General features: G+C 47.1%; 1 protein-coding gene across 1 annotated transcript in view; it reads left to right on the top strand.

Moving 5' to 3' along the window:
* Nucleotides 1-14,235, top strand: part of VPS16 (VPS16 core subunit of CORVET and HOPS complexes) — a 23,798-nt gene extending 9,563 nt beyond the window's left edge. Inside the window, exons 2-24 of the mRNA XM_090286137.1 lie at nucleotides 7,686-7,774; nucleotides 8,033-8,130; nucleotides 8,219-8,347; nucleotides 8,437-8,581; nucleotides 8,707-8,822; nucleotides 8,925-9,047; nucleotides 9,156-9,211; nucleotides 9,560-9,649; nucleotides 9,753-9,847; nucleotides 10,001-10,077; nucleotides 10,539-10,670; nucleotides 10,761-10,888; nucleotides 11,016-11,051; nucleotides 11,251-11,359; nucleotides 11,519-11,653; nucleotides 11,749-11,857; nucleotides 11,949-12,046; nucleotides 12,131-12,235; nucleotides 12,562-12,639; nucleotides 12,732-12,901; nucleotides 12,982-13,078; nucleotides 13,736-13,839; nucleotides 13,947-14,235. Coding sequence (XP_090142263.1) covers nucleotides 7,686-7,774; nucleotides 8,033-8,130; nucleotides 8,219-8,347; nucleotides 8,437-8,581; nucleotides 8,707-8,822; nucleotides 8,925-9,047; nucleotides 9,156-9,211; nucleotides 9,560-9,649; nucleotides 9,753-9,847; nucleotides 10,001-10,077; nucleotides 10,539-10,670; nucleotides 10,761-10,888; nucleotides 11,016-11,051; nucleotides 11,251-11,359; nucleotides 11,519-11,653; nucleotides 11,749-11,857; nucleotides 11,949-12,046; nucleotides 12,131-12,235; nucleotides 12,562-12,639; nucleotides 12,732-12,901; nucleotides 12,982-13,078; nucleotides 13,736-13,839; nucleotides 13,947-14,091 — 2,464 coding nt within the window. The 3' untranslated portion in view covers nucleotides 14,092-14,235. The remainder of the gene's footprint in view (nucleotides 1-7,685; nucleotides 7,775-8,032; nucleotides 8,131-8,218; nucleotides 8,348-8,436; nucleotides 8,582-8,706; nucleotides 8,823-8,924; nucleotides 9,048-9,155; nucleotides 9,212-9,559; nucleotides 9,650-9,752; nucleotides 9,848-10,000; nucleotides 10,078-10,538; nucleotides 10,671-10,760; nucleotides 10,889-11,015; nucleotides 11,052-11,250; nucleotides 11,360-11,518; nucleotides 11,654-11,748; nucleotides 11,858-11,948; nucleotides 12,047-12,130; nucleotides 12,236-12,561; nucleotides 12,640-12,731; nucleotides 12,902-12,981; nucleotides 13,079-13,735; nucleotides 13,840-13,946) is intronic.

Raw genomic sequence — 14,235 nt, 5'->3', positions numbered from 1 at the left:
TCTGCTGTTGACAGATTTAGTCACTCAGCAGTAGTGTTAGCAAGGTCAGCCTTGGGGAGGGAGACTCCTAAGACATGTCCTCCAGCCGAAGTCATCACAGGATTTTCAAGCCAAGAAAAGTGAGTCTCTTCAGATAATGAAATGCAAACCACTCTGCTAAGGGAGACTCAGAGTGAATTGGGGGTTCAGGACTGTCATCTGGGTCTAGCCAGATATCTTTCTTCTAGTTTTCAGGATTCCTTTCTTTCCTGATCCGTGCCCTAAGTTTCACATGAGAAATGGCATGTTAGTGAATTCTACTGTTATAATTTAACAACCCACATAATTAAATTTTGCTTTTGATATTTAGCGGTAGCAGTTGTGTGGCTGCAATAAATACAAAATTCTTTTAAGACTGTTAGAAGACACTTTCTGTTTCTCAGGCCATGACTTGAACTGAAAGTTAACAGGCCCAAGTTTGTCATTTTCTCTTTGTAAATGTTCAAGTGCACTCAAAATAATCCACCTACATCACAGCCCTTGTAATCATTATTACTGCCGTACAGTCAAGCACAGAAGTCACTCTTTAAGCATATGTTTGACTTGGCATTTCACCACAGAAAACTGCAGGCTTGATTAATTGTGTTGTCACTGCATGCAATGGGCTACTAACATCCATTCCACATTGGCAGGGAGCTCAGCACTACAGCCAAGCTTTAAGCACACGACCAACTAATGCTCAAATTCCATCTTTAGGGGTCTATCTCCTGGGACCACTCTCAGAGCCACGTTTGTATCAGCCTGGCTCTAGTTAGAAGACTTAAACTGGGAAAGTTTAATAAATATAAAGGATTCTTAAACTTTAATAAAAGACTATAAGATATAAGAAAATGTTATATGGTAGCCTAGGGCTGAGGAATGACAAATTTGGGAAGGGGCAGGCCTTCCCCAGGCTAGGGTTCAGACCTCACTGGAGAAAATACAGGGTGGGGTAAAAGTAGGTTTACAGTTGTTTGTATGAAAAATAATACAATAATTAATAAATAGGAATACAAGAATAATACTGTTTTGCATACTCACACACCTGTAAACCTAATTTTTCCCTTCCCTGTATAGTACAGCCCACTATGTGGCAGAGAAGTTCACTGGCTTGCCCAGCTGTAGCTGGGCCACAGTTCCTGGGAAAGCAAGAAGCACTGTCTTGGGTTCAGGAGTAGAGGAGCGCTGGTGAGCTACAACTGGCTGTCAGGGCTGTGAACGTGCAAGGTGAATGGGGCAGCTGATGCAAGCAGGCAGCCTGGAGCACGCAGTGCCTGTAAGGTGAGCCACAACCAGTGGCTGGGAACATGTGTGTGCAGAGGGGGTCAGTGGAAACTCAAGTGGGCAGACAGGGCACCCAGTGGCCAGGCATCTTGGCATGCAGAGGAAGTACAGTCTGGTGTGGACAGGAGGCCAGGAATGTGGTATCTGTCCAGGGATCTGTGGGAAGGTGATCACCAGTCTGGGCAAGCCTTGTAGGTTGCTGCATGGCTGGGACAGATAACCACCCAATATCCTCCCACCCTGGCTGCTGGCTAAACCCTATTGAAAGCAGCAGGAGAACCCCTTCCTCATGCAGCGTCCCTCCAGCGCCCTCTTCTGAGAAAGCTTAACATGACACTTACTGTGAAGGAAAAATGTATTTTTGGTTTTTTTTTTCCTTAGGTGTATTTTAATTGTTTTTCTACCACAGTTGCCCCATTATTTTCCCCATTTCTCTACCCTGTCTCGCCCACCTCCCCCCTTGGAGGAAAATGTTTAAAGGAATGCTGTTCCCTTAACACAACACATAGTGAAGCGTGAATTTGGAACTGAGCTACAATGAATTGATAACTAGCATGCTAGGTCTGTGTGAATATTTTGCCATCAGATTTTCATCTGTGATTTCAATAACAAAGTGTCAAAAGAAATGCATATGGAGTTATAAAAAGAAATCAAATATTGCAGAAGTGTATAGCCTACAAATTGGAAGTCCCCCTATGTCCTTCCCTCACTCACCACCCCCCCCCCCCGCCCCCAAAGGTAACCACTGTTTGGCTTAATGTGGAGGCCTCTGAGTGGTTTTCTATGTATTTATACATATTCATGTGATTGTATGTAAATATGCTTGTCAAAAATGTGCTCATGTTTAAAAATTACATAAATGAGTTTATATGGTTCATACTGAGACAGAGCTTACATTTTTTATTTAACAGTATGTCTTAGAGATCATTTCATGTCAGTATACACAGAGTAACCTTATTGATGGCCACATAATATTGCCCCGAATGGTCATACTATATTTTATTTAACCAGTCCTGTTTTGATGGACATTTTAAAAGACTTTTCTAGGATTTTTAAAAACAATTTTAAACAGCGGTGCAGTGAATTCATACCTAGTTCTGCACTTGTGCAAGTAGCTTTCTAAGTTAGACTCTTGGAAGGAAACTGCTAAATCAAAGGCTGTACACATTTAGAAGTTGAGTGGCTATTTTCTGTAATAAAATCTGGGTTTTGTGTCTTGCTCTGAAAGACTTATACATAGTTCATATTATAAAAATATATTTTCTCAAGATTTTTATGTTCTAAAAATATTTTTACATAAAGTAGCATGATATGGCCCTTGACTATCTTTTAGTTTTATTTTCATTTTTTAAAAAATAGGAGTCTTTTGTATTTTTAAGAAAAGTACCTCTTTTTCACATGTGTCACATTTTTCCCTCTTCATATTTTGTCTTCCTGCTTTATTTTTGGTGGACTTTTTTTAATGTTAATTATTTTAACAAATAACTTAATGTTGTTTAAAATTGAAAGCCTCGCCCTGGCTGGTGTGGCTCAGTGGACCAAGTGCTGGCCTGCAAACCCAAAGGTCAGCAGTTTGATACCCAGTCAGGGCACATGCCTGGGTTGTGGCCCAGGTCTCCAGCTGGGGGCGCACAAGAGGCAACCTTAATGTATATCTTGCACATCAATGTTTCTCTCCCTCTCTCCCCATCGCTCCCTTCTCTCTAAAAATAAATTTAAAAAAATTTTTTTAAATAATAAAAATTCAAAATCTCATTCTTATTCCTGCCCTTGTTCAACTGATTCCACCCCTTACCTACAAGTAACCACTATTATTAGATTCTTATTAATCTTACCAAAGTTTGTTTTCAAACAAGAGCAAATATAAATATGTGTTGTTTTTACCCCTTTTTATGTAGACATATACAGAAATACTTAATTTTTATTTGTTGGCCTTTTTCATTGTGACTTCTGAGTTTTTATATCATGCTAGAAATGTTTTCTACTTTGAGATTGCTAAAAACCCAAGATTTTTTCTGATGTTGTCTTTTTTTCTTTTTTACACTTAAATTTTGAGAACTTCCAGTCAAGATGGTGGCATAGGTAAAAAAGCTCACCTCTTCGTGAAACCACGTAAAAATTACAACTAAAATATAGAACTACCATCACTCAGAACCGTCAGAAATTGAGTTGAATGGAAGGCTGACAACTACAGAATTAAAGAAACCACATCCATCCAGACTGGTAGGAGGGGAAGAGATGCAGAACAGGTTGGTCCGACATCCACATTTGGAGGATAAAAATTTGGGAAGGATATTTCAGGAGTGAGGAGTCCCAGCCCTATACCAGGCCTGCCAGTCCAGGGTTCCAGTGCCAGGAAGTTAAGTCCCCATAACTTGTGGCTGCAAAAACCAACAGGGATTGAGTCAGTGGAAGAAACTTCTGGAGTCCCAAGCAGTTCCTCTTAAAGGACCCACACACAGACCTACTCAGATTCACTCCCTCTGAGCTCCAGCACCTGGGTAGCAGCTTGAAAATAACTAAGTGCATACAGGGAGGAACTGAAGTGTCTGGCATCAAGGAGGGAGTTGGGGGACAGCTTTCTCCAGACAGAAAGGTAGGCAGAAGTCATTGACTGTTTTCTGAGCCCTCCCCACACAGAGCCACAGAGTTGACAGGCGGATGCCATATCAGAGACTCCATCAACCTAGCTAACACTGTTTGCCCTTCCCTGCAGAGCCCCTGAGACTCTGTCCCAACCCTCTTATGAACCCACTCAAGCTGTTAACCCTGACTTTTCCATACGAATGGCTGCTCTGGGCTCATGCTTCACAACTTCCTAAATTTGGTCAAACAAGCAACAGCGAGCCTCAGTGAGCCCCCAGCCCCTGTACCTCTTACTAAGTGGCCCCAGGCCTGGCACTAGCAACAACCAACCTAGATTCACAGCTTGGCTTCACCTGGGAATCTCCAAGCCCAGCACAAGCAGCAGCCATCTCAGATGGCTTTATAGCTCATACAGGGTGTCATAGCAGCTCCACCTAGTACATAGAAACAAACACAAGGAAGCTGCCAAAATGAGGAGACAAAGAACCATAGCTCAAATAAAAGAACAGATCAAATCTCCAGAAAAAGGACTAAACAAAAGGGAGATAAGCAGTCTATCAGATGCAGAGTTCAAAACGTTGGTTATAGGATGCTCAAGGAACTTAGCGAGGACCTTAACAGCATAAAAAGCATCCAGTCAGAAATGAAGGATATACTGATTAAAATAAAGAACAATTTAGAGGGAAACACAGTAGAGTGGATGAAGCTGAGAATAAATTAATTATTTGGAACATAAGGAAGCAAAAACAACCAGTCAGAACAAGAAGAGAAATAATCAAAAAATAAAAATAAAAAGAAGAAGAAGAAGCCGAAGCTCTGGCTGATGTGGCTCAGTGGATTGGGTGCTTACCTGTGAACCAAAGGGTCACTAGTTCGATTCCCAGTTAGGACACATGCCTGGGTAGAGGACAGGTCCTCAGTTGGGGAGGTACAAGAAGCAACTACACATTGATGTTTCTTTCCTTCCCTCTCCTTCCCTTCCCCTCCCTCTAAAAATAAATAAATAAATAAATAAATAAATAAATAAAATCTTTTTTTTTTTTTTACATGAAAATAGTATAAGCAGCCTCTGGGACAACTTCAGGCATTCCAGCATTCACATTATAGGGGTGCCAGAAGGAGAAGAAAAAAAGCAAGAAATTGGAAATCTATTTTTAAAAATAATGGAAAAAAACCCTTCCCTAATTTGGTGAAGGAAATAGACATGCAAGTCCAGGAAACACAGAGTCCCAAACAAAATGTGTGCAAAAAGCCCACTCCGAGACACACTATAATTAAAATGCCAGAGGTTAAAGAGAATCTTAAAAGCAGCAAGAGAATAGCAGTTAGTTACATGCAGAGGAGTTCCCATAACTGTCAGGTGATTTCTCAAAAGAAACTTTGCAGGCTAGAAAGGACTGGCAGAAACATTCAAAGTCATGAAAAGCATGGACCTACAGCCAAGATTGCTCTACCCAGCACAGTTATCATTTAGAATTGAAGGGCAGATAAAGAGTTCCCAGACAAGAAAAAACTAAAGGAGTTCATCATCACCAAACCATTCTTATATGAAATGTTAAAGGGACTTATTTAAGAAAAACAAGATTAAGACTATAAACAATAAAATGGCAATAAATACATACCTATCAACACTTGAATCTAAAAACACACTAAGCAAAAAAGAACAGAGACAGAATCATGGATATAGAGAGTGTTTTGATGGTAGCCAGACGAGAGGCATTTTGGGGGAATGGGTGAAGAGATGAGGGGATTGAGAAGTACAAATAGGTAGTTACAGAATAGCCAACAGGATGTAAAGTACAGTATAGGAAATGCAGTAGCTGAAGAACTTACACGCATGGCCCATGGACATGAACAATGTTGTCAGGATTGCCCGAGGGGAGTGGGGGGTGCTGGATGGAGAGGGGTATAGAGGGAAAATTGGGGCAACTATAATAGCATAATCAATAAAATATAGTTAAAAAATAAGTTTTGAGTTTCATTTGGAAAAATTTTTAGCAATTAAGTAATGAAATTATGTTTATTGTGATTCTTCCCATATGGCACATTGTCTCATTTCAGGTGTCAGTTTACACCTATCTGAGATTCCATCTTTATTATATGCTCAATTGCGAGGACTTTTTCTGGATTCTGTTCTCTTTCATTGATCTATTTGCTTATTCCTGTGTCAAAACAACATTTTTTAATTAACTTTAGTTTTATACTCATATAGTATACTTGATATCTGATACGCATATGCTCTCATATTTTCATATGTTCTTTAATATCTTCCAGTATTTTCTCTTTCAGATGATTCTCCCCCAGACGAACTGTAGAATCAGTTTATGCTTCCTTTCCTCCCCAAAAATTGGGGGTGATTTTTATTGGAATTCTTGTACGTTTATAGATCATTTTGGAGTATTTCTCCATGTCTTCTATATCCTACGGTTAACTTTGATTTGACTTTGTAAAAATTTTTATTCTGTTTATTTTGGGTGTATTATAGTTTCATTGCTTTCATGATTAGGATCTTTTTAAAGTTATGTTTCTAATTAGTTCTTGCTATAATATATACATAGATAATTAGTATAGAAAATATATTGATTTCTGTTGCTCACCCAATTGAACTCTTTCATTCATTGTTCCATAGACTCGTTTGGATTTTCTAAGTAGACAATTACATTATTTATAAATAGTAGCAAGCTCACTCCTTTTCCTATTTAAAAAAATTTTTTAATTTGGCTATCACCTCAAGAAGACTGTGAAATACAAAGAAGGTAATGGTGAGCATTTTCTGATCTTCAATGAGAAGTCTCCTGAAACGATACCAGCCAAAACACTCTCTTAACTATCACTTTTTTCTTGGCATCTGGAATAGTGCCCACTCCTTCTCTGTCCCCTTCTCTCCTCCTGCTCTGTCCCCGTCTCCCCTCCTACTCTATTTTCTGCTGTAGCACACATTCTCTCCTCACACATCTCAGGTTGCAGTCATCTTGTGGCAGCTTGTGATTTCAGTTACTTGTTATAAGCCAAGCATTCACAGTTTGATATCTCTAACCCAGGACTCTCCCCAGCTCTGGACTCATTGAAGAGCTCCTCTTGGATTTCTTTCAGGTACTGCTAACTTAGTAGCTCTGAAACTGAGTTCTTTATTAAATAGTGTTGAGCTGGACCCCTGGGTATAAAGCCCACAACCTGACTCAGTGTTAAGAACCAGAAATAGAGCCCTGGCCAGTGTGGCTCAGTTGGTTGGAGCATCCTCTTGTAACCCAAGGGTTGCGGGTTTAATTCCCAATCAGGGCACATACCTAGGTTGTGAGTTTGATCCCCAGTCAGGATGCATATTGAAGGCAGCCAGTTGACGTTTCTCTCCTTTCCTCTCCCTAAAAGCAATGAAAAAAAATGTCCTTGGGTGAGGATACAAAAGAGAGAAACAGAAGAAAGGCTGTCCACCCTGAGATACCCTCTCAGATGGTTTTGTTTCCTGCTAGTATAGGCCAAAGTCAGCCACCTCATCCTAGTCCTGCCTCAGTTTGTGCTCTGGATATTGGCCACACAGCCTTCCTGTCCTAGGAACTCCTGCCATCCTTGCTTACTTGCCCCAAGAACCACATCCTTCCGTGCCAACAACCTCTGTTCTCTTGCCTGCTGCTGCTAAGCATGCATATGGCTATTTCTAGTCATCACCTTCCCTCTGCTCCCCTGGAGGGGCCTCCTCAAGTTTCCTGTGGAGGACAAATGGAGGGGTTCCTCTAGGGCTCACTTCATCCAGACGCTTGGGCACGAGGAGGCTTAATCTCTGTTTTCTATGTGGGCAGGAAATATGAGCTGTACAGCATGGACTGGGACCTAAAGGAGGAACTCAGGGACTGCCTGGTGGCTGCTGCTCCCTATGGGGGCCCCATTGGTAAGTCATCCTCTGCCACTGCACGCTCTGGGGCCATGAGATGAAGTCAAGATCCTTGATTCCTGGGGGTCTTATTGTTGGGTTGTTCTTGCTGGTATATGCCAACCCTTCCTCACTCTACCCTCATTGAGGTGCTTTTAATTCTTGTTCTCATGAGGCCTGCTTCATATGATGGGCCTGAGGAGCTACTTAATGAAGCCTGCTTCACATGGGCTGGGCCTAGGGGGCTAGGATAGGAGGTCTGTTCTCCAACTGCAGCCTTGCTGAGGAACCCTTGGCAGAAGGAGAAGGCTGCCAGTGTACGGCCAGTACTTGAGATCTACTCTGCTTCTGGTATGCCTCTGGCCAGTCTGCTGGTGAGCACCCTTGACCTGCCCCGGGGATGGGGGCTGGGCACAGTTTTTGCATACCAAGACAGCCTCATGCACTTCCTCTCCTCTGCAGTGGAAGAGTGGGCCAGTGGTATCCCTGGGCTGGTCAGCTGAAGAGGAGCTCCTCTGCGTGCAGGAAGATGGTGTAGTACTGGTGTATGGGCTTCATGGTGACTTCCGGAGACACTTCAGTATGGGCAATGTAGGGGCCACAGGAGTCTGGGGAAAAGGGATGGAGTCTGTGACCCTGTGGCTTTTTCAAGGCCCCTCTCCACTTGCCCCTCTTCCCAGGAGGTGCTCCAGAACAGGGTTTTAGATGCCCGGATCTTCCATACTGAGTTTGGTTCTGGAGTGGCCATCCTCACAGGGGCACACCGCTTCACCCTCAGTGCCAATGTGGGTGACCTCAAACTCCGTCGAATGCCAGAAGTGCCAGGTGAGTGCTGACATCCCTGAAACAGTCATTTGGTGCCAGTAGGTGTGCTTCCAGACTGTGGGATCCGTAGAGGCAGTAGCTGTGGACTCCGGTTATCCTGAGGTTGTCCTCTTCCCTGACCACAGGTTTGCAGAGTGCACCCTCATGCTGGACCACACTGTGTCAGGACCGAGTGGCACTCATTCTTCTGGCTGTGGGGCCTGATCTTTATCTCCTAGACCATGGAGCCTGCTCTGCAGTGGTAAGGGCCTGTGAAATGGGAGTGAAATAGAGGGGTGGGTGAGGGCCATAGGGAGGCACTAAGAAGTTAGTGTCTCTGGTATCCTCCCCGGCCCTGCCCCAGACTCCCCCTGGCCTGGCCCCTGGAGTGAGCAGCTTCCTGCAGATGGCTGTCTCTTTCACCTACCGACACCTGGCACTCTTCACAGACACAGGCTATATCTGGATGGGGACAGCTTCACTCAAGGTTTGATCCTGGGGTAACACAGGGGCACTGTGGTTTGTCTGGGGAACGGTAGGAGCTTTTCAACCTGACTACTGGGACAGAGCCGTGACATTCCCTGCATCCTTTCAGGAGAAGCTGTGTGAGTTCAATTGCAATATCCGAGCCCCTCCGAAGCAGATGGTCTGGTAAGGATGGGGGTTTTATGTTGGGGCTGGGGGTGAACATGGCCTTATTTCCTGGGTTACCTTGATTCATACTGTCTACTGGCCAAGCCAGGTGGAGCTTGTATCATATCTTCTCTGCCAGTGCCCACTTGAGGGAAACGCCTGCCCTACTGTGGGCCCCAGATGCACCTGGGAGCTGCCAGCAAAGGGTAAAAGGGAATCAGACAAGTCAGAGGAATGTGATAAGGAGTAGAAAACATGCCCAGGGCTGTCCCAAAACAAAGTGATATAAGCAGTGATGTGGAGATCTGGCTGTGGACCTGGCATCCCTTGTGTGTCTCACACATGTATGTGTGGTGCTACCCACAGGTGCAGCCGTCCTCGCAGCAAGGAGAGGGCCGTTGTGGTGGCCTGGGAGAAGCGGCTAATGGTTGTGGGTGATGCACCTGAGAGCATCCAGTATCCTTAAAGAGCTACCTGTGGGGGTGGCAGGGGAGAGGGGAGAGGGGTCACTTGCCCTGTCCCATCTCTGGGTGTTCTTAGGAACCTTGACCAAGCTCAGGTTTGTGTTGGATGAGGACTCCTACCTGGTACCTGAGCTGGATGGGGTTCGCATCTTCTCCCGCAGCACCCATGAGTTCCTGCACGAGGTTCCAGGTAAGGCCTTCACAAGGGTACCATGTAACCCAGGGTGGGGGCACCTCAGCACCACAGCTTCTGTGGGCCAGTGCCCCAGAGCAGGATCAAGGCATTGAGGCAGAGCTGAGGATTCCCTGCCGATGTCCTCTACTCACCATCTCCCTTCCCCAGTGGCCAGCGAGGAGATCTTCAAAATTGCTTCAATGGCCCCTGGAGCACTGCTATTAGAGGCCCAGAAGGAATATGAGGTAAAGTCCTAGGCTTCGCCCCAGGCCCCAAGATTCTCTCCTTCCCCTTACCCTGATTGGCCCAGCCCCATGCCCCTTTGTGGGCATGGGTGGACACAGCCAGATGCCACCTGTGAAGAGAGGGGTCCAGGCAGAACACTTAGGCTGGGCTAGAGAGGGCCACCTGAGGTGGACTAAAGTCATACAGCATCCTCCGCATGGTGATGGGAAGGGGCAGAGAGCCCCCACTATCCCCAGCCCAGGCACAAGTCAGGGCTACTATTAAGAGATCTCAGGGTCTCTCACAGGCAGTTGTGGTCTGATACGGAGGAATATGTGGGCATCTTGGTGGACTGAATTGGCTGAGGTTGATTAGGTTTCAGCCTCTGCAGCCCATTTGAACCACATACCAGAGGGACTGGGGGGCCAGATGTGCAGGTGTTCTCCTTCACGATGCTGTGTCCCTGATATCTTCTCCTCAGAAAGAGAGCCAGAAAGCGGATGAATACCTGCGGGAAATCCAGGAGCTGGGACAGCTGACCCAGGCTGTGCAGCAGTGCATTGAGGCTGCAGGACATGAGCACCGGCCAGACATGCAGAAGAGTCTGCTTAGGGTTGGCTTGGGCTACCGGGCTAGTGGGAGGGGCCAAGGGTGGGCTGACAGTGGGGTGAGCTCTCCTCTGTTGCTCTTTGGCTCTTTTTAGGCTGCCTCCTTCGGAAAGTGTTTCCTCGACAGATTTCCACCCGACAGCTTTGTGCGCATGTGTCAGGACCTTCGTGTGCTCAATGCCATTCGGGACTATCACATTGGGATCCCCCTCACCTATAGCCAGTATCCCCAAGCATGCTAGAATGGTGCTTACAGCCAGGGGTAGCATGGGAAGGGGAAGGAGCTCGAAATGTCACCTTGGCAAATAGGGCTTATTCACCAGCTGGATCCTTAACCAAATAAAATGCAGATACAAGCAGCTCACCATCCAGGTGTTGCTGGACAGGTACAGTAAGCCAAGGGTGCTGGGAGGAGGGGTCTAGGTGGACGAGCAATATGGCCATTGGTGGGCTCCTGTGGCCACTGCTCCTGACTCAATTCTTTGTGATCTTGGAGGCCCAAGTTATAGACTGTGGCCACTATGCCCTCTCTCTCTACCCCACCTCACCACATACCCTTTATCCCCACTCTCCTTTGCCTGCCAGGCTTGTGTTGCGGAGGCTTTACCCCCTGGCCATCCAGATATGTGAATACCTGCGCCTTCCTGAAGTGCAGGGTGTCAGCAGGATCCTAGCCCACTGGGCCTGCTACAAGGTGAGGATGTAGGACAGGGTCCAAGAACATTTAGGGACTTCTAGGCCCTGGTAAGGCATAGGAAATATGAAGTCTAGGGCTGAAGATCCCAGTCCTTATTGAGGACTGATAGGGTGAGGGTTGAGATCCAGGTGTGTATGACACCCCTTCCCTATGCAGGTACAACAGAAGGATGTGTCTGATGAGGATGTTGCTCGGGCCATTAACCAGAAGCTAGGGGATACGCCTGGTGTCTCTTACTCTGACATTGCTGCACGGGCCTATGGCTGTGGCCGCACGGAGCTGGCCATCAAGGTGTGGGCACCCAGCCCTTTGCAAGCGCTCTGATGTGGGTATTCAAGGCACCCAGGCCAGCTCCTTCTCTCTGTGTTTTTCTCTCTATCCCACAGCTGCTGGAGTATGAGCCACGCTCTGGGGAGCAGGTACCTCTTCTCCTAAAAATGAAGAGGAGCAAACTGGCACTGAGCAAAGCCATTGAGAGTGGGGACACTGACTTGGGTGAGCTGGGTTTGGGTGAGTCCAAGGCTGGGGCCCCTGTGTTGAGCAAGAGGCCAGGCTGGAGTTCTCACCCCACCTTATTGTCCTGTAGTGTTCACAGTGTTGCTGCACCTAAAGAACGAGCTGAACCGAGGAGATTTTTTCATGACCCTACGGAACCAGCCCATGGCCCTGAGCTTGTACCGCCAGGTATGTGCAGTAGACAGTGGTAGGGCTGGAGCCTCCTGAGCCCCTGAGTTGTCCTTATTGACTGACTGCCTGCCCTTGTTCCAGTTCTGTAAGCATCAGGAGCTAGAAACGCTAAAGGACCTTTACAATCAGGACGACAACCACCAGGAGCTGGGCAGCTTCCACATCCGAGCCAGCTATGCAGAGGAGGTCTGAGGCCCACGGAGTGGGAGGGGCCTGTGGGCTGGGCTGTTGATCTGGTGCCTTCACCAGGTATCTAGGCCTCATATTTGGTACACACCCCATCTGGTCCTCACTATTGAGGGAGAATCTGAGAAGACATGAGGCCAGGATGAGGGTTGGTCCCAGAGGAGCTAGCCTTCCCACTAGGGACACCAGAGTGGTTCACCCAATGGGTAAGACTGGCTGGCCCTGATGACCCTTGGCACAGGGATCAGGGAGAAAACTGTAACCTGGGTGGGGAGGGCTGAGGTTCCTTAACCTCTAAGCTCAGGTTTCCCTTCTTGCCCTAATAGCGTATTGAAGGGCGGGTTGCAGCTCTGCAGATGGCAGCTGATGCCTTCTACAAGGCCAAGAATGAGTTTGCAGCCAAGGTTTGGCCTACTCTTTTCTAAGAACATTCTTATTTCCCCTACCAGTCTTCCTTGCTGCTCTCATCCCCATCCTTCCTTATCCCTGTCCCCAGGCCACAGAGGATCAAATGAGGCTCCTACGGCTACAGCGACGCCTAGAAGACGAGCTAGGGGGTCAGTTCCTAGACTTGTCTCTACACGACACGGTCACCACCCTCATCCTTGGTGGCCACAGCAAGCGTGCAGAGCAGCTGGCACGTGACTTTCGCATCCCTGACAAGAGGTAGGTGAGGGCCCAGACTGTGAAGAGGTCCTGGGATCCCTGCCCCTCCTGCAGCACCTCCAAGCCCAGCTTTCCCACAGGCTCTGGTGGCTGAAGCTGACTGCCTTAGCAGATCTGGAAGACTGGGAGGAGCTAGAGAAGTTTTCTAAGAGCAAGAAATCACCCATTGGCTACCTGGTGAGGTGGCGGCCCTCCTTCCACCCCCTGCCAGGGAGGGTAGTCCTGGAGAGCGGACTGGGCCTGGAGATAGGCTGATGACCTATCAACCCATCTGTTCAGCTGGCCAGGATAGTTAGTGGGTGCTTCCTGTGTATATACATTCATAGGCCAGGTACGTGGGAGAATGGGCCCAAGTCAGCCTGCAGATGTCAAGGAAAAGTTCTCTTTGAGTGGAAGATGGAGGGTGGACAGGGAAAGCACATCTGCCAGGCAGTGAAAGAACATCTGCCAGGTATTGAAAGATATTGAAGGGGTTTGTTTTCTGTGGCAGACAGTTCAGAGGTGTGGTGGGTAGGTGGGGCAACCATGAGAAAAAACAGCAGGCCCTGAGAGGGCAGGAAATGCCTGTTGTGAGGGGATAGCAGCGGGGGGTGGAGTAGATGCATGGAAATAATTGATCTCAAGGCTCTAATAGATCTGTGCTTTATGTTGTTTCTGCCCTGAGAATGTTGAGATTACACCTGTTGCAGTGTATTGGGGCAGGGGTCGGGGAATTATAGACACTAAAGGGTATATAAAATATACAGGGATGACATATCCAGTGGGCTCTTGCTCATACGAGAGATGACAGAGGGCTCTGCCTTATCTTCTCCTTCCACCCCCTTCCTCTTCAAGCCCTTTGTGGAGATCTGCATGAAGCAACACAACAAATATGAGGCCAAGAAGTATGCCTCCCGTGTGGGTCCTGAGCAGAAGGTCAAAGCCTTGCTTCTTGTTGGGTGCGTCAGCTGAGAGCCCTGTGGGTGCTGGGTGGCTGAGCCAGTGGTTGAAGATGGGCATGGTTTGTGTCCTTGGTCAGCCAATACCATCTCCCCTCAAACCACAGGGATGTGGCTCAGGCTGCAGACGTGGCCATCGAACACCGGAACGAGGCAGAGCTGAGCCTTGTATTGTCCCACTGCACGGGAGCCACGGATGGGGCCACAGCCGACAAGATTCAGCGGGCCAGGGCACAAGCCCAGAAGAAGTGAGGGGCCCACCCTCCGTGTCTCCTCGAGTCCTGGGCTTGTCAAAAGTATCACTGTTCATTTAGCTCCTCCCCAGAGCTAAGCTGAGGGGCTGGGGTGGGAAGGAGACCAGGGGTCTGGTTGTAAATAAAGTTGGAATGTTTTAGA

This window comes from Furipterus horrens, unplaced genomic scaffold (genome assembly GCF_987537825.1).
Source record: "Furipterus horrens unplaced genomic scaffold, mFurHor1.1.pri manual_scaffold_8, whole genome shotgun sequence".
NCBI lineage: Eukaryota > Metazoa > Chordata > Mammalia > Chiroptera > Furipteridae > Furipterus > Furipterus horrens.
Note: the sequence above shows the minus strand (reverse complement) of the source record. Positions and strands in the feature narration are given on the sequence as shown.